This window comes from Lampetra planeri, chromosome 81 (assembly GCF_965212315.1).
Source record: "Lampetra planeri chromosome 81, kcLamPlan1.2.h2, whole genome shotgun sequence".
Lineage (NCBI taxonomy): Eukaryota > Metazoa > Chordata > Hyperoartia > Petromyzontiformes > Petromyzontidae > Lampetra > Lampetra planeri.
This window is the reverse complement of record NC_136185.1, coordinates 2,163,148-2,187,067: the sequence shown is the minus strand read 5'-3', so window position 1 is coordinate 2,187,067 and position 23,920 is coordinate 2,163,148. Positions and strand designations below refer to the sequence as shown.

The window sequence follows — 23,920 nt, the reverse complement described above, 5'->3', positions numbered from 1 at the left end:
GCGGATCTTCTTTGGAGAGCTGAAGAATGGGAAGCGAGCACAAGGTAGGCCGAAAAAACGCTTCAAAGATACCCTGAAGGTCTCCCTCAAGAGCTTTAACATAGATCAAAAGTCATGGGAAACCCTTGCTCAGGATCGTCCGACCTGGCGAAACCTCATCTGGGATGGTGCTACGACCTCTGAAATGAGCAGGACCAAAAATTCCATGGTGAAGAGACAACAGCGCAAGATGCGCATCAAGAGACCTGTCCCCCAGCAGGCTACTACCAACATATCATGCTCAGTGTGTCCCACAGTGTCCCGGGCTCAGATTGGCCTCTCCAGCCATCTGCGCTCTCACCGTACCCCAGACTCATCCCAATGAAGAGTATCATGGTCATCATCAACCTTTGATGGACGGACAAGGAGACCTGTGGGTGAGGCAGGCCCACTGCGTGAACCACATGAAGACTAGGATGACGCTGTTGATATCGCAGAGAAGGCCGACTACACGCGGTCTATAGTATATTAGTCTAAAGTATGTAGTAGTCTATAGTGTAATCTATTGTGTAAGAGTCTATAAATCTTGACTTAAAGCTTTCGTGACTGCAGGAATTCAGATTCTTTAGGTCTTTCGGTAAAGTCACGTAGATAGGTTCAAAGAAAATAACAAAAAACGACGACGTTTCAATCGCAACACAAGCGGACGTCTTCAGGCAACGCCTTTGACCTAAAGAATAGGAGTCTATAGATTAGTCTATTGTGTAGTAGTCTATCGTGTATGAGTCTATAGTGTACCCATGGGTGAGAGAGGCCCACTGTATGAACCACATGGAGACCAGCATGACACCGTTGATCTCGAAGACAGAGAAGGCCAACTCCACAGGGTCTATTTTATAGTCATCTATAGTAGTCTATTGTACCTGTGGGTGAGACACGCCCACTGTATGAACCACATGGAGACCAGGATGACGCCGTTGATCTCGCAGACAGAGAATGCCCACTTCACACGGTCGACGCGGTCAAAGAAGACATCGGGCAGCGGAGGGGACACCTCCTGGGGGAGAGCGAGAGAAAGAGGGAGCAATTTACTTGCCGACTCACAATTCACTCGCCGACTCACAATTCACTCGCCGACTCACCATCAGCAACACTCACCATCCAATACCAACATCCGCCATTCGCAACTAGGTGGCGGTGACGTCACCAGGGCACCTGTGCCAGATCAGGTGCACTTTTGAGGCCACGTGACGTGTCGAAGGCTCGCTGCTGACAGGAGGAGGTCGTGGGACAGACCCATCAGGTGCCATGGGCTAACTGACTGAGATGACTGGCCGATGCACTAGCTGTGCCCCCTGCTGTGCCAACTTGCTGTGTTTTAGCTGCCCGGCGCTCTGCTCATTGTTGTAAGCGTCACTCCTCTGCCTTCCATTGTTGTTGGAGGCTATGAGTGTGTGGGGTGCCAGGCTATGAGTGTAAGTGTGTGGGGTGCCAGGTTATGAGTGATTGTGTGGGGTGCCAGGTTATGAGTGAGTGTGTGGGGTGCCAGGCTACGAGTGTAAGTGTGTGGGGTGCCAGGTTATGAGTGATTGTGTGGGGTGCCAGGTTATGAGCGAGTGTGTGGGGTACCAGGCTATGAGTGTAAGTGTGAGGGGTGCCAGGCTATGAGCGAGTGTGTGGGGTGCCAGGCTATGAGTGTAAGTGTGTGGGGTGCCAGGTTATGAGTGAGTGTGTGGGGTGCCAGGCTATGAGCGAGTGTGTGGGGTGCCAGGCTATGAGTGTAAGTGTGTGGGGTGCCAGGTTATGAGTGAGTGTGTGGGGTGCCAGGCTATGAGCGAGTGTGTGGGGTGCCAGGCTATGAGTGTAAGTGTGTGGGGTGCCAGGTTATGAGTGAGTGTGTGGGGTGCCAGGCTATGAGCGAGTGTGTGGGGTGCCAGGCTATGAGTGTAAGTGTGTGGGGTGCCAGGTTATGAGTGAGTGTGTGGGGTGCCAGGCTATGAGTGAGTGTGTGGGGTACCAGGCTATGAGTGTAAGTGTGTGGGGTGCCAGGCTATGAGCGAGTGTGTGGGGTACCAGGCTATGAGTGTAAGTGTGTGGGGTGCCAGGCTATGAGCGAGTGTGTGGGGTGCCAGGCTATGAGTGTAAGTGTGTGGGGTGCCAGGTTATGAGTGAGTGTGTGGGGTGCCAGGCTATGAGCGAGTGTGTGGGGTGCCAGGCTATAAGTGTAAGTGTGTGGGGTGCCAGGCTATGAGTGTAAGTGTGTGGGGTGCCAGGCTATGAGTGTAAGTGTGTGGGGTGCCAGGTTATGAGCGAGTGTGTGGGGTGCCAGGTTATGAGTGAGTGTGTAGGGTGCCAGGTTATGAGTGAGTGTGTGGGGTGCCAGGTTATGAGTGAGTGTGTGGGGTGCCAGGTTATGAGCGAGTGTGTGGGGTGCCAGGTTATGAGCGAGTGTGTGGGGTGCCAGGTTATGAGTGAGTGTGTGGGGTGCCAGGTTATGAGTGAGTGTGTGGGGTGCCAGGTTATGAGTGAGTGTGTGGGGTGCCAGGTTATGAGTGAGTGTGTGGGGTGCCAGGCTATGAGTGAGTGTGTGGGGTGCCAGGCTATGAGTGAGTGTGTAGGGTGCCAGGTTATGAGTGAGTGTGTGGGGTGCCAGGTTATGAGTGAGTGTGTGGGGTGCCAGGCTATGAGTGAGTGTGTAGGGTGCCAGGTTATGAGTGAGTGTGTAGGGTGCCAGGCTATGAGTGTAAGTGTGTGGGGTGCCAGGTTATGAGTGAGTGTGTGGGGTACCAGGCTATGAGTGTAAGTGTGTGGGGTGCCAGGTTATGAGCGAGTGTGTGGGGTGCCAGGTTATGAGTGAGTGTGTGGGGTGCCAGGTTATGAGTGAGTGTGTGGGGTGCCAGGTTATGAGTGAGTGTGTGGGGTGCCAGGTTATGAGCGAGTGTGTGGGGTGCCAGGTTATGAGCGAGTGTGTGGGGTGCCAGGTTATGAGTGAGTGTGTGGGGTGCCAGGTTATGAGTGAGTGTGTGGGGTGCCAGGTTATGAGTGAGTGTGTGGGGTGCCAGGTTATGAGTGAGTGTGTGGGGTGCCAGGCTATGAGTGAGTGTGTGGGGTGCCAGGCTATGAGTGAGTGTGTAGGGTGCCAGGTTATGAGTGAGTGTGTGGGGTGCCAGGCTATGAGTGAGTGTGTGGGGTGCCAGGCTATGAGTGAGTGTGTAGGGTGCCAGGTTATGAGTGAGTGTGTGGGGTGCCAGGTTATGAGTGAGTGTGTGGGGTGCCAGGTTATGAGTGAGTGTGTGGGGTGCCAGGCTATGAGTGAGTGTGTAGGGTGCCAGGCTATGAGTGTAAGTGTGTGGGGTGCCAGGTTATGAGTGAGTGTGTGGGGTACCAGGCTATGAGTGTAAGTGTGTGGGGTGCCAGGTTATGAGCGAGTGTGTGGGGTGCCAGGTTATGAGTGAGTGTGTGGGGTGCCAGGTTATGAGTGAGTGTGTGGGGTGCCAGGTTATGAGTGAGTGTGTGGGGTGCCAGGCTATGAGTGAGTGTGTGGGGTGCCAGGCTATGAGCGAGTGTGTGGGGTGCCAGGTTATGAGTGAGTGTGTGGGGGGCCAGGCTATGAGTGTAAGTGTGTAGGGTGCCAGGCTATGAGTGTAAGTGTGTGGGGTGCCAGGTTATGAGCGAGTGTGCGGGGTGCCAGGTTATGAGCGAGTGTGTGGGGTGCCAGGCTATGTGCACGAGCCCCCCACCATGTCTGGCACGCGCTCGTGCACTACAGCGATGGCCACGCTGGTGGCCACGAGCGCGGACACGGCGTAGATGAAGGCAGCCGCCGTCTTCCTCCACTCGGGGGGCAGCGTGGAGCCCCCGGGGGGTCCCCCGCCCCCCCCTGCTCCTCCCACCACAGAGAGAGGGAGGAGGGGGGGGCCCCCAGGGGCCGGGGGAGGCGAGGGGGGGGGCCCCCCGGGGGCTCCGTGATGGAGGGCCGCGGGGTCGCAGGGCGAAGGAGAAGGCAGCGAGAGGTCGGCGGCGAAGTCGGCGGAGACACGGGAGCTGTGTGGGCAACGTCATTGTCATCAGCATCGTTATCATCGTCATAGTGACCATCGTCATAGTGACCATCGTCATAGTGATCATCATCAACAGCATTGTCGTCAACAGCATCGTTAGCATCGTTATCGTCAGTGATCATCGTCATAGTGATCATCGTCATAGTGATCATCGTCAACAGCATCGTCGTCAACAGCATCGTCGTCAACAGCATCGTCGTCATGGTTATAATCAGCATCGTCATCAGCATCGTCGTCATCAGCATCGTCGTCATGGTTATAATCAGCATCGTCATCAGCACTCTCATCAGAATCGTCATTATCGACATCATCATCATCATCAGCATCGTTGACACCATCGTCATCATCAGCATCGTTGTCATCAGCATCATCGTCATGGTTAGAATCAGCATCGTCGTCATAGTGATCATCGTCATCAGTACTGTCATTAGAATCGTCATTATCGACATCATCATCATCAGCATCGTTGACACCATCGTCATCATCATTTTCATTATTAGCAGTCATCATCATAGTCAGCATCGTCAGTATCATTGTCAGCAGCGTCATCAGCATTCTTATCATCATCAACATCGTCATCATCATCGTCAACATCGTCGTCATCAGCATTAGACGAGGGAGATAATATCTCACCAACATATGTTTGTTAAACTCAGAATCTATCTCTGTGTGAGTTTGTCTGTCTGTGTGTCTCTGTGCAAGTCTGGGCGAGTGTGTGAGTCTCTTTGAGTCTCATCTCACCTTCTCACTCCGTGTTCCCCTCTACCTCCTCCTTTCATCCCATTGCGGTGCCCGTCCATGGTGACCTGCACAGGGATCACTCCTCCCAGTCACTTAACACTCACTCATACACACACTCACTCATTCTCACTCATACACTTGAAGTACCGGTGAAGACGCTGGACACCCAGGTTGAGGCACACGTATATTTATTTTAGCTTGTCGGTACAGGACAACACTAGAGGGGGTAGCGGCCCCCTCACCCGGCTAACTGGGGATATCCCCTAGCTAACCTCACCTATCCCCAAGTCCTCCTCTAACGAGCTAGGGGAGGCTAACTGGCCCGACACTGGTGAGTCGGGCTACGGTCTCCGGAGTCCCAGGGTCTAACCCCGGTTCACGGAACCACGCCTCTGGCTCGATCCTCTGCAGCCCTGACAAGGGCGGCGTCGAGGGGAGTCCAGGGCTCTAGCTAGAGGATCTTCACTCTTCCTCCTTCGTTCCCCGACTGAGCCCCGAGCTCTCTCTGTCCTCCCCCTTTATACTCCTCACCAGGATCCCAACCCCCCCAGGCTGCCTGACGCGGACGTCGTTGCGGGCACCCCCCGTGTACTCCCGTAACTCCGCCCACTGTGTTTGTTACCCATTGGATCGTATGCACTTACAGCCCTCCCGTAACAGCCCTACATCACCCCCCCCATTACAGCTCGCAGCCGTCCCGGCTGCAACAATTCCAAATAAAGGAACATTTACCCCTCGACCCCGTGTGTGCCCCATTTTTTCCAACAAAATGCAAATTGAAGAACAACAACAAGAACAACAACCATACCCCCGAAAGGAATGTCCGACGCACCCCCCCCCCCCGCATAAATACGAAATCCGTAAAAGCACGTATATACAACTAGCCAGGAACTCCCCCCAGCACACACAGCACACCCACGACACACAACGCACCCACAACACACACACCGCGCCCACACAACACAACACACACAGTGTGCAAGGAGCACACCACCGACGCAGCATACAGTGACCATGACACGTGAAGGAAAATAAATAAAAAGTTTTTTTTTTTTTTTCTTCTTTTTCTTCCTGCTGTATATTATAAGAGTCTGCGCATTTTAGCGCGCGTCCTTGCCGCAGGCCCGTCACACGGGGCAACCCCGGACGGCGGACCATCCGGTGGCGGCTGTCCCATTCGAGGTGAGGTCGCGATTGAAGTCGCGCGACTGTCGGCATCACCTGTGTGGGTTCCAGGGCGTGAGCCCGTCATTCCCGGTGCACCTGTGGGTGGGACAGCCGGCAACACATCAGGCGAGAGCAGCGACGGACCCTCCGAGTCGGTCGACCCCCCACATGCTTGGCCTCGCGTGCGTGGCGTGGGCCCCCGCACCGCAACAAACGGCTTCAGCCTAGAGGGGTGTACAAACCACCGGCGCCTCCCCCATTGGATTCGAACGCACTGAGGCCTCAAAACCTCAACAACCTCGACGGGGCCCCGCCACGGGCGTACGAGTTTAGAGGAGGTCGCGAGTGGTACCTGGGGACAGTGCAGCCATGCCCTGTCCCCCGGCTTCCACTGCAGCACGTGCGCGCGAGCCAGTCTGAGGCGCTCGTTCGCCTTCTGACGCCTGTCAGAATTTAGCCTCGCCGCATCCCGCGCCTCAGTCAGTTTGTCAAGGTTAAATTTAACGTGATCGTCCAATTTAGATTTGCCCAGCGGCACGGGGATCTGCAGCTGTGCCCGAACAGGTGGGTCGGGTTCGCGGCCATACATAAGAAAGAAAGGTGAAAACCCCGTCGCAGCATGGGGAGCCAATCTGTATGCCGCTAGAACCCCTTGAATTTGTAAGTCCCAATCAGCCTGTGAGTCCGAAACTTGCTGCGACAACATAGACGTGATGGTGCGATGCAGACGCTCGACCATCCCGTCGGTTTGCGGGTGATAGGGAGAGGTTCGAATTTTTTTCGTTCCTAGGAGATCACAGACTTGTTTTAGGAGTTTCCCCGAAAAATTTCTACCCTGGTCGGTCAACAACCGCTCCGGGGCACCTTTGTCCATGACATAACCTTGGACAAAGGCGTCGACGATGGCTGCTGCCGACTGATTCGCCAGGGGCCAGGCCATAGGCCAGCGCGTAAAATATTCGACCCCAGTAAGCAAATATTTATTTCCCCTGGAAGTGGCGGGGAATGGCCCCAGAATGTCCAGTGCGACCAGTTCATTTATTCTGGAGACCTGGATGGATTGCAAGGGCGGGTTCGACTCCCGTGCCGGTGGTTTGCGCTGCGCACACTGAGGGCATGCCGCCAACAGATCAGCGACATCCCTTGTCATACCCGGCCAAAAAAAATTCAGCTGGAGCAAGGCGAGTGTTTTGTGGGTACCTAGGTGGAGGAGGCGCTCATGAGCAGCCCACACCACCTTACCCCGTAGGCCAGAAGGGACCACCAGCCGGTGACGCTGGGATTTCCCGTCCCAATGCATAAGCAAGCCCGCATGGGTTTCCCATGCGTCGGCATGACCCGTCACACGCCCCCTCTCCCCGGCGCGACGACGCAACGCGAGGAGGGAGGCATCCTCCAACTGGAGGCGCCCCCATTCATCAACGGGCAATCCAAGCAGGGAATCTCTCCCCTGTTCGGCGATATCAATGGGGACTACCGTTTCATCGTCGGCGGCCGCCGCCAGGACCGGAACCATCATGTCCCCTACTGGCTTGCAACGCCCCGACCCCAGGAGGCATGCGCATTCGGAGGCGGTTGGCATCCGCGACAGAGCGTCAGCGTTGGTGTGGCGAACGCCCTTACGATAAGTGGTTTCAAAACTGAAATCCTGGAGGACCTCCAACCATCGGGACAATTGTCCCGATGGCTGTTGGACCTTCAGGGCGTACTGCAGTGCCGCATGATCTGTGCGGACGGTGAAATGCCGACCGTACAGATATGGGCGATACTGTTGGATGAAATAGACGATTGCCAACAGTTCCCTACGGGTGACACAATATCTTTGCTCCGTTGGAGACAACACCCGACTGCCGTACGCGACCACCCGTTCCACGCCGTCAACCACCTGGGAAAGCACGCCTCCAATACCTGTGTTGCTCGCGTCGGTGTCGAGCAAAAACGGCCTCGAAAAATCTGGGTAAATCAAGGGAGGAGCCTTCACCAGCGCGTCCCGAAGGGAGCAGAAAGCGGCTTCCTCATCCTGACCCCAGTGGAACCGGACCCCTTTTGATGTTAACGCGTGTAGGGGTTTTGCAATCGTTGCAAAATTAGCGACGAAGCGTCGGTAATATGATGCGAAGCCAATAAAACTCCTGACCTCTCCCACCGTGGTGGGAGTCGGCCAGGAGCTGACACACTGCGTTTTGGCGGGATCGGTAGCAATACCCGAGCGCCCTACGATGTGCCCCAGATAACGCACCGACTCGCGTAACAAATGGCATTTCTGGGGCTTAAATTTCAAATTAGCAGCCCGCATCTTTAGGAAAACCGCCCGCAACCTCTGGAGATGTTCGTCAAAAGTTTTACCAAAGACAATAACGTCATCCAAATAAATCAGGCACGACTCCCATTGCAATCCAGCCAAAACCAATTCCATCAATCGCTGGAAAGTTGCCGGCGCTGAGTGTAAGCCCATCGGCAACCGGTTGAATTGGAACAGGCCGTGCGGTGTACGGAAAGCAGTTTTAGGCTTAGAATCATCGTCCAGAGGAAGCTGCCAGAATCCCGAAAGTAAATCTAGAGTGGAGAAGAATCGCGCTCCCGCCAAGGCGTCCAGCGATTCGTCCATCCGTGGGAGCGGGTATGCGTCGGCAACCGAAATTTTATTAAGGCGCCGAAAATCCACGCAAAACCGCAACGAGCCGTCCTGTTTTTTAACCAGGACGATCGGCGCTCCCCAAGGGCTGGTGGAGGGAGAAATGATGTCGGCGGCTAACATGTCATCAACAGCCGATTTGACATGGTCCTTTTCGGCGGGACTTAACCGAAACGGATTTTGGCGAATTGGCGGGCTGTCACCCGTGTCAATATGGTGACGCAGCAGGTGAGTGCAACCCAAATCATATTTATCTCGACTGAAAACGTCGGAAAATTCCCTCAGTAGCGTTCTAAGCTGTTGGCGCTCTGAATTTGTCAGGTCCGTCGATCCCGCACAAAGCGCGTCGATCCACCCTTCATCGCTGTCCGAATGTGGGAGCATCCGGGAAGCAGTGCCAACGTGGTTCGCGACAGGTTCCTCGCAGGGCACTGGCGTCGCGTGAGCGAGCACCGTCCCTTGAGGAACCACCACCGTCTGCGATCCCACATTGAGGACCGCGATGAAAGGGTCCCCGTCCCCTCTTACGACGGTCTGGGCCGGAATCAAATGAGGCCCATTAACCCCGGCCCTAGACGGTCCCAGCAAAACACCCTGATCCCCTATGCCCTTAGCGAAGGGCTTACGAAGTTTCAGAGGCACTAGCATTTGAGCTCCCGGCGGCACACGAACAGTTTGAACGACGAACGCCGGTACCGTCGCGAACGCCGACCGAGCCGCCGCAGGGGATGGCAGGAACGCCATGCGCCGCCCCGATGGAAGCTCAATGCATCCTTGGTCGATCAAAATACGAATGGGCATTTTCCCTAAGAAATCCGTCCCCAGCAGGCACGGAACCGCCAGCGAGGAGGAAACGAAAATCGGCCCCGACAATTTGATGTCCCCAATAGAAATTTGCGCTCGAATCTGTCCCATGATGCCGAGAGAGCCCCCGTTAGCGGCATAGAATGGGACGTTAACCGGCAGTAAAGGCCGGCTTTGTACGGGCAGAATATTGTAAATTAATTCCGAAATGATTGTCGCCGATGCCCCCGTATCGACCAAGATGCGTACTTCTACCCCGTCAATGTGTCCGACCACGGCCGACGACCCTGACGACGCGGCTACCACGCGATGGGCCAACACGGACCACTGTTTGGGCTCGATTTGAGTCCCCGCAGTGATCCGCGTTGGCCCCTCGCAACGCGACATCGGCCCCCCGTTTGTTGTGGTGCGAGAGCGTGCAACGGGTAGGTGCTTTGGCCAAACATGTGTGGTGCCGCGACTCGCCGGGTCATGTTGCTGGAGCTTGGGAGGAGGAGGCCCGGCGTCCCGTCGAGGCGTCGTCCCGCGCTGTCGAGGAGAGCGGCACCCCGAGGCGACGTGGCCCCGGACGCCGCAGTTGAAACACCGCGGGAGCCCCGGTGGAGACGACGGGCGGTTGAAACGGCTTGACCCGTCCCGGGCCGACCGTACTTCTTGCGCCTGTTGCCGTCGATGGTCGACGGCGAAGAGCTCCTCCGTCGGAAGGGTGGCTGCAGCCACCGCACGCCCTGCCGATGCCCTGCTGGCTTTCCGCCGCAGGGACAGAAGGTTGGCGTGAAGGAGGCGCGCCGCCTGAAGAGAGGTCATCTCGGCGTCCTCCTGTGCGACGACAGCGATGTCCAGGTCGTCTGCCAGGAGGAGTATTTTCTCCGTGACCATCGCGTCCACGCCATCGTCGTCCATACGGGGAAAAGCCGTCTTAGCCAGCGCTAGGAGGCTCGTCCTGTATGCCAGGGGCGACTCCTTCTCACCCCGCTTGCGCTCGTAGAACTGCTCTCTGCATTCCGCTGAAGGTCCATAGACCCCGGCCAGCAGTTGTAGTGCCTTCGGCAGAGTAGACCGCTTCTCTTTCGGCGCCGATGTGAGGGCGGCGAGCGCGTCTGCGTCGAGGAGCGCCGGCAGCGCGCAGAGGGCTTCATCGTCGGACCACCTTGCCATTTCTTGGTGGGCGATGAAGCGTCGCTGGAAGCCGCCCCAGTCGCCCTCTGCACCAACAAATTCTTTCAGCGGAGGCAGCCGTTGTTGCAGCGCAGCGTTCGCCTTGGAAGTCTGTAGGCTGCTATCCCCGGGACTCGGCTGTGCGTCGGCGCGAATGGCAGATGGAATCGCCTGTCGCGGATGTGATGACGCTCCCTCCGCTGGAGATGACGCAGCTGTCCCAGCGAGAGCGGTGTCGGACCCGAGGTTGAGCCCGGCCACGCCCTCCGCAGCTGCCGTGACGTTGGCGGGAAATTCAAAGTTGGAGTCTTCAGAAATGGCGGGAAGGCGCTCAGGTCGACGACTCCCCTCGCCCCGTGGTGGACCACCAGCCCCCAGCCGCGTGATGTTTTCCAGTGTGGCGGCAGCGGCGTACAGTAGCTCCGCCAGTCTCTCGTGAGCCAGCCGTAGCGCGTCTGGCTGCGGCCCCTCTTCATGCCGATGCCCCGGTAGGAACGCGTCGGCCCCCGGCTGCGCCATGTCTTGGTGAGCCGCCTCGGGCTCAACGACTTCAGGAGTGTCCTCCTCCGGTACTCTGGCTCGAGCTGTCTGACGTGTTTCCATGTCCGTAGTACTTCTGACACCAGATGAAGTACCGGTGAAGACGCTGGACACCCAGGTTGAGGCACACGTATATTTATTTTAGCTTGTCGGTACAGGACAACACTAGAGGGGGTAGCGGCCCCCTCACCCGGCTAACTGGGGATATCCCCTAGCTAACCTCACCTATCCCCAAGTCCTCCTCTAACGAGCTAGGGGAGGCTAACTGGCCCGACACTGGTGAGTCGGGCTACGGTCTCCGGAGTCCCAGGGTCTAACCCCGGTTCACGGAACCACGCCTCTGGCTCGATCCTCTGCAGCCCTGACAAGGGCGGCGTCGAGGGGAGTCCAGGGCTCTAGCTAGAGGATCTTCACTCTTCCTCCTTCGTTCCCCGACTGAGCCCCGAGCTCTCTCTGTCCTCCCCCTTTATACTCCTCACCAGGATCCCAACCCCCCCAGGCTGCCTGACGCGGACGTCGTTGCGGGCACCCCCCGTGTACTCCCGTAACTCCGCCCACTGTGTTTGTTACCCATTGGATCGTATGCACTTACAGCCCTCCCGTAACAGCCCTACACACTCACTCACTCATTCTCACTTATACACTCACTGACTTATACACTCACTTGCAAAAGATCCCCCATATAGCCTTAACAGACTGTTGGGGCAAGTGCTGTTAGCGAGCACCTATGAAAGCCAGCAAGGCACACGGGGGGGTGGGTGGCCAAAACCATGCCCGGCCGCCTTTGTCTCCCTAATGGTGATATTTACACATCACACCAGGTACCCATTTGAGGCCGAGTCAATCTAGGAGAGACCTATGACCAGTTCAGATAATCGTCAATGGCATTAACCATGAGGGGGAATTGAACTCGGGTCGCCGGATTTCTAGCGCACTAACCACTACACTACTGCTCCCCATACAACAACAACCGCCGCCGTTCACCACTAAGTGACAGAGACGTCCACACGGCACCTGTGCCACGCCAGGCGCACTGAGGCCACGTGAAATGTTGAAGCCTCACTGATAGGTCAAGGGACAGACCCTGCAGGTACCATGGGTTGACTGACTGAGATGACTGGCAGATGCACAATCTGTGCTCCCGACTGCGCCAACTGTTTGCGTTTTAGCCGCCCAGCAATACGCAAGATGTTGTGAGCATCACTCCTCTGCCCTCCATTATTGCTGGAGGGTGACTGCCTCCAACTTACCCATAGCCTCAAGATGCACCTAGCCTGACACTGCCCAGTAGCGTCCTTCACGAGCCTCCTCCACACATGGAGGCCGATCTTGACACGACTGGTACCAGTCATCGGCAAGTTCACTCAGCTCCACATCGTTTTGTACCACATCAGTCCATCTATTTTCTAGCCCGTGCCGTGCATGTTTAGCCGCCTCAATCCGGTTGCTTGGGCATATGGTGGCTGGGCATGCATGCTCCATGACCCATCCAATGCAGCCTTGCCTGCCGGAGGAGTTCGCTGTTGGGAAATGTGTCCAGATCATTCAAGGATTTGTGAGCTCCTCACACAATCCAGCTTGCAGGCTAAACCCGGAATGGTTCATAGGCAGGCCATCCTTAATGTTTATAACCGGCGCAGATGTTCCATGAGAGGGGTTCACGTTTCACAAGCATAGAAAAGGGAGGGCATGACTATGGCCGAGAAGACCCAGAGTTTCGCATTGAGCGACAGACCAGGTAACTTCCACACAGCAGCGTTACGCAGCTGATAGCAAGATAATGCCGCTCGACTGATCCGGAGTGACACCTCTGCTGTCAAACCAGAATTGGTCATGAGCACACTGCCCTGGAATGGAAACCTCTCCACTCTCTCCACAACTGCCCCATCATTCACACGGAGTTGAGTGTTTCACGACACGAAATACACAGGCAGGTTCTTGCTAACTTTTCGTGGGGTTGATGGTGACGTCCCGACACATCAAGTTCGTCTTTCATACTTCCCCAACAGATGTTACCTCATCCAGCTATGTACAGGAGATAGCTACTTCCTCTAAAATTAAGGAACTCGCTCACCCATTTTCTCACTCACTTACACACACTCACTCATCCACTCACTCATCCACTTACACACTCACTCATCCACTCACTCCCCGACTCACTCACTTACCCACCCACACACCCAATCCCCCAGTCACCCACACACCCAATCCCCCAGTCACCCACACACCCAATCCTCCACTCAAATCTCTGTCGTGTTCACGACTCGTAAACCTAAACAGATTGAATCTTGACTTAAAGCTTTCGTGACTGCAGGAATTTATATTTTGGGGTCTGTCGGTAAAGTCACGTAGATAGGTTCAAATTAATAAAATAAACAAAAACTACGTTTCGATCACTACACAAGCGATCGTCATCAGGAGGAAAACAAGAGGGGCACAGCTGCTAACATATCCGCACTACGCCTTATAATCACGCATACCTATACCGACTACATATTCTAAACACAATGCGTGGCAATGCCTATCTGAACAAGATATTTTAATTCGGCACTTGCGTTGAGCCTTATACTTATCTGCACTACGTTAAAGCTACGTATATACCAAAGCAAACCATACATTATAATTGCACATTCTAATTTAGTCTACCTATTCAAATCGGACTAGCCTATATATGTTATAAATTACAATCGCTTATACTTATGATTGTGAATTGCATTCGCAATGCCGCCGTGCTCAGGCGCCCACGGCCGGCGAGTAAACTAGACAAGGCCGAGGCTTGGGCCTAAACCCCTCGGTCTCCTTTGGGGCCCGACAACCGAGGGGCGCCCGGGGGACATTCGGAGAGCGAGGCCACAGATGGAGCCGCCGCCGCAGCAGCAAGATGTTGAAGCGCGAAGGAGAAAGCCCCCGAGGGTGGCAGACAGAGGTAAAACGGCGGAAGAAGCACCCCGAGCGAGAGCCACCCACCTCCACCATCACCATCGGGCCCCCAAACTCCTCTCAGGGCACGCGAGGCCCTTGCAAGACGCCTCGCTGGGAATCGATTCCATGTGCGGTTGGGCGCCCAAGATTCTGTGAATCGCGGATCGATTCTCTTCCTGCTGTCGTAGCGGCGGGTGATGGATGCCAATGGACGTATTCTTAGGTTTTTTCGGTAAAGTCACGTAGGTAAAATGGACGTCCTCTCGATTTGTTATTGACAAGAAGTAATATTCTAGTAAGGGACCGCTTTCATTACATGTAGCGTGCCATAACGTAAGGGGCCGTGGTGATTTACAGCCAACGTCAGTTGAGCGTGGACAATTAGACCAAAGCCGAAACTTAACATAAAAAATAATGTAAAAAAATATCTAATTTTTTTATTTTTAATGATAAAATATAGTATTGTCATCAGTATGACATAAGTATACCAAGTTTGCAGTCGATACCACTTTGGGAAGTGGGTTAAAATCGAGTTACAATATTTGAAGATACGACAGCAACAGAGCGAGTTAAATAAAAAGCGTGTAATCATAATAAAAAGCGTGTAATCATAAAACGGCGCGTGCGACGACTCAAAATTGCGTAAAGATAAAGGTAAAATGTTCCCAGACTAAATAATGGATAATGGTTGGGGTTAGGGAGAGCACGCTATCAAACCTCATTGCCATGTCATCCCCCTATCAGTGCCCAACCTTATTTCAGACCAATTCAGACCGTATTGGTCACCCCGTGACCTTGTAAATCTCAATGTTCATCCTACAAAGTCTCATCACAAGGGAGAAACACAACCAAATACGATTTTTTGTGCCCGTATTGAAACGGCTGTATGCCGTATGGACTTGAAAACTCGATTTCTCTGTACAACAGGCATGTCGAAAGTCCGGCCCGCGGGCCAATGACGGCCCGCCATCAGATTTCATACGGCCCGCAGCTTCGGTCTCATAATATGTTATTTATGGATCGCTAGCTCTGTCAGAATAAATAAATCATAAAACTTTAAAGATGTAATTCCGGCTTCCGCCACACGGTGGCAGCACCATTCGAATGCTATCTGGCTCTGCATCCGTGCCGCGAACCCTTCTCGAATAATTTCTGCCATGGCGACTGCAAAAAAGAGAAAAGTTGACAGTTAGGGCCGCCGCTTTCAGGAGCGGTGGGAATTACAATACTTCTTTACTGAAAATTGAGGCAATTGTGTTTGTCTAATTTGTAAAGAGACGGTTGCCTTGTTTAAGGATTTCAACGTAAAGAGACACTACGAGACTAAACATGCTACAACATACGACAAGCTAACAGGGAGTGACCGCGCTGAAAAAGTGAAGCAACTTCAAGCTGCTTTGGCATCGCAACAGTGATTCTTCACGCGGGCCTGTGAGACAAAGGAAAACATCACCAAAGCCAGCTACGAAGTGGCCATGTTAATAGCTAAACATGGCAAACCTTTTACTGAAGGTGCGTTTATAAAAGACTGTGTCATGAAAATAGTGGAGAACATTTGCCTCGAGAAGAAGCAAGAATTTATTAATGTTTGCCTGGTACGCAACACTGTGGCACGGAGAGTTGAGGACATATCGTCAGATATTCAGAGACAACTGGGGGACAGGGGAGTGGCTTTTGATTATTTCTCATTAGCCTGCGATGAAAGCACCGATGCATCTGACACTGCACAACTACTTGTTTTTTAAGAGGAGTTGATGACAACATGAACGTGACAGAGGTGCTGCTTGACCTCAAAAGCCTTAAAGGGCAAACCAGAGGAACAGATTTCTTCGTTTCTGTTTGTGAAGCTGTTGATGACATGAAACTACCATGGAGTAAAGTTTCTGTGATCATTACTGATGGTGCGCCTGCCATGGCTGGTGAGCGAAGTGGATTGTCCACACTGATCTGCAATAAAGTCAGCGAAGAAGCAGGTAACGCTATTAAACATCACTATCATTCACCAGCAGGCTCTCTGCGCCAAACATCTCAAATTTGACGATGTTATGAAACCAGTGGCAAAGGCAATCAATTCTATTCGCTCTAAAGCTCTATACCGACAGTTTCAGCAGTTCTTGCGTGACATCCAGGCTGAATACGGTGACGTAATATATCACAACGATGTGAGGTGGCTAAGTCGGGGGCCCGCACTACAGCGATTTTTCTTTCTCAAAGAGGAAATTGGACATTTTTTGGGTGAGAAGGGACAACCAATGGAAGAACTGTCCGATCCTGTATGGCTGGCAAATCTGGCTTTTTTGGTTGACATAACGAAGGTTTCCAGAAATGCGGTCAATCGCTAAGAAAATGCTGAGCTTATTCGGCTCCACATATTTGTGTGAGCAAACATTCTCAGTCATAAACTTAAACAAGAACCGGTTGAGGTCAAGGATGAGTGACTCCCACTTGCGTGACATTTTACGTATCTCAACCACTGCCCTCAAGCCAGACCTGGTCTCTTTACGGAAATCTAGATCTCAGTATTACCCTTCTCATTAGTGTCAGGAAGTTATCTGTTCCTTGATTAATCTGAAATTGAGTGTTTTGTACGGTAACATCTGTCACTATTGTAGTAAGTACTCAGGAGGCTTGACGACGGGATCGGAGGCACACTTATTTATTAACACAACTTGTATACAGTTAACGAGTATACACAGGACCTAAGGGGTAACGTCCCCTTACTCGGCTAACAGGGAGACACGACATCTAAGCCCCGCTAACCCAAGCCCAAGTCCTCCACTAGGGAGCTAAGGGAGGCTACCTGTCCCAGCCCTGGTCAAGCTGGGATCCGGCACCCTGAGTCCCCAGACCTGCTCGTCAGTCTGGGCTCTCGGGGCCACGCCACCGGCTAGCCCTGGTCAGCCCTTACAAGGACAGCGAGCCAGGGAAGCTCCGGGGCCTATTCTAGCTGGTCTTCCGTCTTCGCTGGTTAAAGCTGATACTTCGACCTCGAGCCCTCCGGCTCACCACCTTTTATAGTCCTCGGCCCCCCCGGGAGGGGCCCGTGGGGGATGCAGGTGCGGACGTCGGTGCGAGCACCTCCTATGTGTACGGCCCTAACCACGCCCCTTGTGTTTGTTGGCCATCCGCTCCCATACACAATTACACCTCTACACTATTAAGAGTGAAAAGCCTAAAGCACACTAATGCACTTGGACTTATGGCACTTGTTTTATTAAACTCTTGAATAAGATTTGGTTATAACTGTTGATGTGATGTACCTGTAGATGTGACACAAACTATTGCTTTCTGAAATATATTGTAAAAGACAATGGCAAAATTCACTTGTTTTAAAGTTTAATGATAACAGACCACTTTGCATTACTTATAACTCCTGTTTGAAATGTTCATGAGGCAAAGATATTTAACTCTTGGAAATTTAAGGTATTCTATACAGTTTGTTCAATGTTATCTGACTGAATGAAAGGCTTAATTGTGTTTTTAGAGTTGTTCACGTCTGCCTGAGTGGCTTATATTTGGTTACATTGTCATTTTAAAAATAAAGGTAATTGTAACAATGAAAATTGTTTTATAACAGTGTGTATTTTCACATAACTTTTGTGGTTAAAAAAAATGTCAGAAGGAACTATTGGCCCCGGGCATCTTCACTTTATCAAATTTGTCCCTCTTTGCAAAAAGTTTGGACACCCCTGCTGTACAAGAATACGGGGTAAACCGTATGGGTTGACAGGTCTGTCATTCTTACGTCCTACATATTTCACTGGGCATAGTAACACATTCACAATACTAACCTAACTTTACCGAAAGAACCAAAGAGTATGGATCCCTGCAGTCACGAAAACTTCAAATCTAGAGTAATCAGCTTATTTAAAGAAAGAAAATAAATTAAAGTAAAAATGAAATGAAATAATCTTGATTTTTTAAAACACGTAGTGAGATGCTTACCGGACATTATGGGATATTTTCGCCACGATCCAAGATGGTGAAAAAATAAGAATAGGTTTTGCCCTTTCTGGCAATAGAACTGATGTTAAAATGTTTGTACTTCACCTTTTGACATTCTCTGGTCTAACACTGATGCAGAGACAAGGTCATGCAGAAGTCTTATCTCTGCTGTAGACCAATCAGTTTTAAAGCCAATGCATATATCAGAGTAGATTTGTTTGAATGTTTTGCCACAAGTATAAGGTTATGGTTAATGCAAACTTGGTGCCTTTCAAACGGTATCTATTTAGTGCTTGAACATCTTGACACAACTACTGTTTTATTTCCACAAAGGGTCAAAGCATGTTCTTTTTTTTTTATCATTACCGGATGTAGCCAGTGTGAGCTCATCCGTGACTACTCGCTTGTGTATCACCGTGTACTCTGCTAATAGCTACGGGTAGCCAGGTGTGTTGTATGATTATTTAAGATCATTGGCAGTGATGAGTAGAGGTTGGACCCCGCGCACAAAAGTACAAGGCACACCCCAATAGAGATGTGGACTATCTTCTGGACCAAGGAATTCAGCTACGGTGTTGTGACGTGGAGGGTATCTGATCGCTATTGCACATACCAAATTTGCCCTTCTGAAGAGGACCTTTGAAACCAGTTTTGCCGTTTCACAAACCGCCCCCTGGGTGTTCAGCCGTTGTCGAGTCGCCTACTTCTCCGGAGTACAGAACACAATGCAGAGTCACTCATCTTCTCTGAACTTTATTGTTAATGCTTATTCAGCCGACCTGTGTCCCCCCACCCCTCTCACAATGATTCACGACGGGAGGAGAGAGGACTGGTCGGACCAGCTCCACGAACATTAATGTTTGGCGAATGCTCGTGTGACACATGATGTCAGTGAGAGTTGAGGGGAAAAAGTCCCTTATTAAAATACTCATCAGGATGCTTTTAACTCCACCCCGAACAATGACGGCTGCTCAGAGCCCAATGCTTACCCAAGCAGGATAACACTTAGACCCTGCCCTCTGGCCCCTGAAAGCAACAATCAGATTCACAACACTGTTGTTGTGAAGCAGTGAGGGGCAGTGAGAAGCAGGCTGAACTAAAAGTGTTACTTCTTCTGTACAGGTAAGTGAAATAAAGTAACTGGGTAGATTAAATATACTCTACTAGGAGGTAGGGAGCAGTGGGATAAGGATACAACTTATATGGATAAAGTTAAGTGATTAAGAATATAACACAACTCATGCATTGAGGTAAATATTTAATAACATTGCAAATGGCAACATTCATAGTAACATAGTTAAATAGTTCAGGTTAATCTCGAAACTCGTTTGTGTGACTAGAATCAAAAATAAATATGATGGGTAAAAATGCTGTATTTACATAGTTATTGACATCAATAAATACAGTATTTTAAACTGTTAAAGTCTATAAAAGCATATTAATGATTGATTTGAAGCTTTCATAACTGCAGGAATTACTCTTTGGTTCTTTCGGTAAAGTCAAGTAGAGGGAAAATAAATTAAATAATAGAATACGACGTTTCGATTGCAACACAAGCAATCGTAATCAGGTAGAAAACAAACCTCGTTAACTTAGAAATACAATGCAATCTAACAGAGAGTCGGCTAACACAACAGTCAGCACCTTACCTGATTACGTTCTTACAAAGATTGCTAAATTTGAGAGAGAGAGAGACAAAACACAGACAGAAACACAGACAGACAAACAAGAAGAGAGAGACACACAGAGAGAGACACAATATAGACTGTGTCCCCATGTCTGTGTTTTGTCTCTCTCTCAAATTTACCAATCTTTGTGTAATAAAAGACTCTGTCAGGCACTGCTGGTCTCCGCTTGCCTTTTATTCAGGTTCTTCTCCGCACCCCACTGGTCTCCTCCACGGACCAACGTCGTCTCGCGCGCGCCCCGCGCACGCTCCCTCTCGCGTGCCATGCACGCTCCTCCATTAGCTCCTCCACTCGTCCTCACACCCCCGCTGGTCCTGACAAGGGACCAGCGTCTCCTCTCGCGTGCCACGCACGCTCCTCTCGCGTGCCCCCGCACGCTCCTCTCGTTAGTCGCTCCGCTCCTCCCCGCTCCGCACACCGCTGGCCGACGGTGTACCGAAGCACCATCAGCCACGTGGCTGATGGCGCGGCGGCCACCCAACGTGGTCACGCTTCTTCACTCCATCAACTGACCCCGATCTCTTCCGGGCTCCCCTCTATATCCTCTATCCCACGTGACCCTGACTCCTCCCCTTCCGGATCGTCCGATCCGGCCTTCCCATACTGCCCTGCTGGCTCCACCTCCATTCACCTCGCTTTCCATTGGAGCCGAGGTGAACGGCGGCCCCTCCCACACGCCCCCCATACCCCGGGCCGTGTGATTGGGCCAGAGCCCAGCAGCAACCCCATTTATGCTCGCATTACATTTGTAAGAACGTAATCAACCCGGTAAGATGCTGACCGTTGTGTTAGCCGACTCTCTGTGTTGGATTGCATTGTATTTCTAAGTTCACTAGGTTTGTTCTCTACCTGATGACAATTGCTTGTGTTGCAATCGGAACGTCGGATTCTATTATTAAATGACATTTATTTCTATGTGACTTTACTGAAACAACCAAAGAGCATATTAAAGATGTCGTATGTATAATGAAGCATTTAGTTTGTCATGCAGTTTATACTGTAGTTTTTTACGTGGTTGTTTAGTAACTACAGCTACATACTATTAACATTCCTTTCCTTTGTTAATGCTCCCCCCCTTCCCCCCCCCCCTTTGATGCTGCTAATCCTGCATAATGCACGGGCATAGTATTGATTTGGAACCCCCCCCGCCCACCTCCTACGCATTTTCCATATGCTGAATTCCTCTTGATATGCAAATTATTTTGTTTAGGCGCTCTTCTTCCCACCTCCCCCCCCTCTAACCCAGCTTAAATATACGCTCCAAGCTTGGGGTGTTTCATTCTTCGCCTGAGGATGGCTGCTTGCGTTGTGGCCGAAACGTCGTGAGAATTGTTTTATTATGTTTTATTTTTATTATTTTATTACTTCCCTTCTACGTGACTTTACCGAAAGAACCAAGAAGATGAATCCCTGCAGTCACGAAAGCTTTAAATCGAAATAGTTACGTAACTTACATGATTTTAAAAACGTGTTTGCAAGTGTAATGACTGAAATTAAGAAGCACCCCAAGCAAATGTGCAGCCAAACGGACTTCCAAGAAGAAAGGTCAAGGCCTCCTATTGGCCTAAAGAGGCTTCCAGGATGATGGGTTGGGAGGCGGAGGTTTGAGGGGATTGGAGGAGAGATTCAAACGGGAAAAATGCGGGAATCAGAAGTCGAACCTGGAGGTGACGGTTGAGAACCGTAAAGGGAGAAGGACGGGGATTGGCTGGTAGAAAGACTTTGACAGAAAGTTCGAGAGAGAGAGGGCTCGAGAGGAATAAAAGGGGAGATAAAAAGGGGAGATGGGACGTTCGTGGGAGATTATGAGCGAAAACATGATGAATGAAGCCCGGGCCTAGTATTGGTGCTGTGTCCAATAAAAGGCTCCGAGTAGCAACGTGTGTCGTCATCATTACACAAGTTTGCATATGATTGTAAGAAAATATGATAGGGAAATATTCTGTAATTAACGTTTATGTCGAATTAATTCATTGCGCTGAGGCAAACGGGTATAAACATAATAATTGGTTAACAATAATATAATGATAAATTTTGATTTAAAGCTTTCGTGACTGCAGGGATTCATATTCTTGGTTCTTTCAGTAAAGTCACGTAGAAGGGAAATAATAAAATAATATAAATATAAAACTATATATTATATTATTTCCCTTCTACGTGACTTTATCGAAAGAACCAAGAAAATAATATAATTATAGTATAATATACCATTAAGATGAATTATACCAGACCAGACATTTTTTGTTAAATGCTTCTTTTATTAAAAGTGACTGCTGTATTCATCTATATAATTAATGAGTCCATGAGAGTACAGATAAAAAGAGCCTTAAGGGACTTGCTAGAATGTCAGCTGCTCCATAAATTAATGAATACAGTAGTGTAGTTAATGTTTAAAAGTTAATTGAATTCGCTAAGTGGTTTTGATTCTAAGTTATTGTTTTGGTGTTTCAATTTTTAAATGCGTTAATACTGCTGAATGTCAGTAATTATATTGTTATTTATATTCAATCGTGGGTAGATAGAAAAATAAACAATATCAGATTCACAGCAGTGATTTAACACGTAGGTGTTCGCGACCAATATCATCCATAATATTTACGCGATCTAACCCAAAAAACACATTATGGATCACAGCAGTGAGGTAGTGAGCAACGGGCTGGACTATAAGTGTTACTTCTTGTGTGCAGGAGCTGAGGGTTTGAGCTGGAGTCCCAGATTAAAATAAACCGACCTGCAAGAAGTCTCCAAGATTATTGTGCGCCCGTTGACATCCGAATTCACTGACTTTATTTATTAAAAAACAATGATGTGCAGCCACCCAACTGGACATAAGCTCTACAATTCGGAAGTGCTACACGTGCACAATGCAAAATTCACGCGGGTAAAATCATAAAAATGGAACATTGAGAAGCACTTGCTGACTGATGCTTCTGGTTGTCGTACTGCTGCACCTTCAGACATTGCTATTGGCTAGGTGGTGATGGTTGGAAATACAATGAGCTCTGTGGTATAGAGTTTTGATGAGGGAATTATTCTGGGATGGATGGTGGTGGGAGGCAGGTTTTAGGTAAGCATCCGTATGGGTGGCTTTCCTGTAGACAGTGTCCCATTGAGCCATCAGGTCTCTTTTCGATTAAAAATCCAAGAAATGTAACTTGCCATCCTTTTCCACCTCCATGGTGAATTTGATAGCTGGGTGTATGGAATTGATGTGGTTGAAGAATTGGTCCAGAGCTGGTAGGCCATGTGGCCAGATGACGAACGTATCATCAACGTATGTCTTCCACAAGGAAGGACGTAGGGTGGATGCCTGGATAGTATCTATCTCAAATTTCTCCATGCAAACATTGGCTACAACTGGAGAAAAGGGAGAACCCATAGGGGTACCTTCAACTTGTTTGTAGAATGTTCCATTCCAGGTGAAGTAAGTGTTGGTGAAGCAGTGTCTAACCAGGACTGGTACATCAGCCCTGGTTAGACATATCTTCAATTATTGCAATTGTGTCAGGCACAGGCACTTTAGTAAACAAAGATACCACATCGAAACTGACAAGCAAATCATCTGGAGATAGTGAGATGTCCTTAATGGAAGATATCAAGTGAGCTGAGTTAAGTACAGCTGAGGTGGTCTTACCAGTAAATGGTTGCAAGGTCTCAGACAGAAATCGGGCCAGTTTGTAGGTGGGTGAGCCAATGGTGGCGACGATAGGGTGGAGTGGTGTGCCTTCTTTATGGATTTTTGGTAAGCCATAAATCTAGGTGGTCTAGCAGCAGAGGGTTTTACGGCAAGCCATTTGGTTGGTTCGATTAAAGATGTCGGATCAGTGATGATGTTGTTGGCTTGCATAACCAGTCGGTTGGTAGGATCTCTATTGATTTTGGTATAGCTGCCATCATTAAGTAGGTCCTGAATTGTGTTATTGTATGTGGTTTTGTCCAAGATGACAGTGGAATTGCCATTGTCGGCTGAGAGGATGACTATGCCATCTCTCTTTTTTAGTTGAGAGAGTTCAAAGCACTCATCCTTGCTGATATTGCTAATAGGTGTCTTAGCATTTTTGAGGATTACAGCGATTTCCGATCTTGTTATGTCTGTAGGAATGTGTCCTAAAACCCTTAAGGGCTACGTCGACCTGGGCAATGATATCATCAACTCGGATGTGTTTATGGGTGACTGCAAAATTCAACCCTTTAGCTATACTCGATTTTAGGCTGTCAGAAATTGGGCGTATTCTCTGATTGATAACAATCTTGTCACCTTCTTGGTTCTTTCGGTAAAG

General features: G+C 50.5%; 1 protein-coding gene across 1 annotated transcript in view; it reads right to left on the bottom strand.

The window, feature by feature from the left end:
• LOC144738330 (phosphatidylcholine:ceramide cholinephosphotransferase 2-like) overlaps positions 1-14,217 on the bottom strand; it is a 30,781-nt gene extending 16,564 nt beyond the window's left edge. The window contains exons 1-4 of the mRNA XM_078621368.1: positions 14,053-14,217; positions 4,782-4,846; positions 3,720-4,023; positions 903-1,036 (exon numbers count right to left, since the gene is read on the bottom strand). Coding sequence (XP_078477494.1) covers positions 903-1,036; positions 3,720-4,023; positions 4,782-4,846; positions 14,053-14,067 — 518 coding nt within the window. The 5' untranslated portion in view covers positions 14,068-14,217. The remainder of the gene's footprint in view (positions 1-902; positions 1,037-3,719; positions 4,024-4,781; positions 4,847-14,052) is intronic.
• Positions 14,218-23,920: the final 9,703 nt, after the last annotated feature.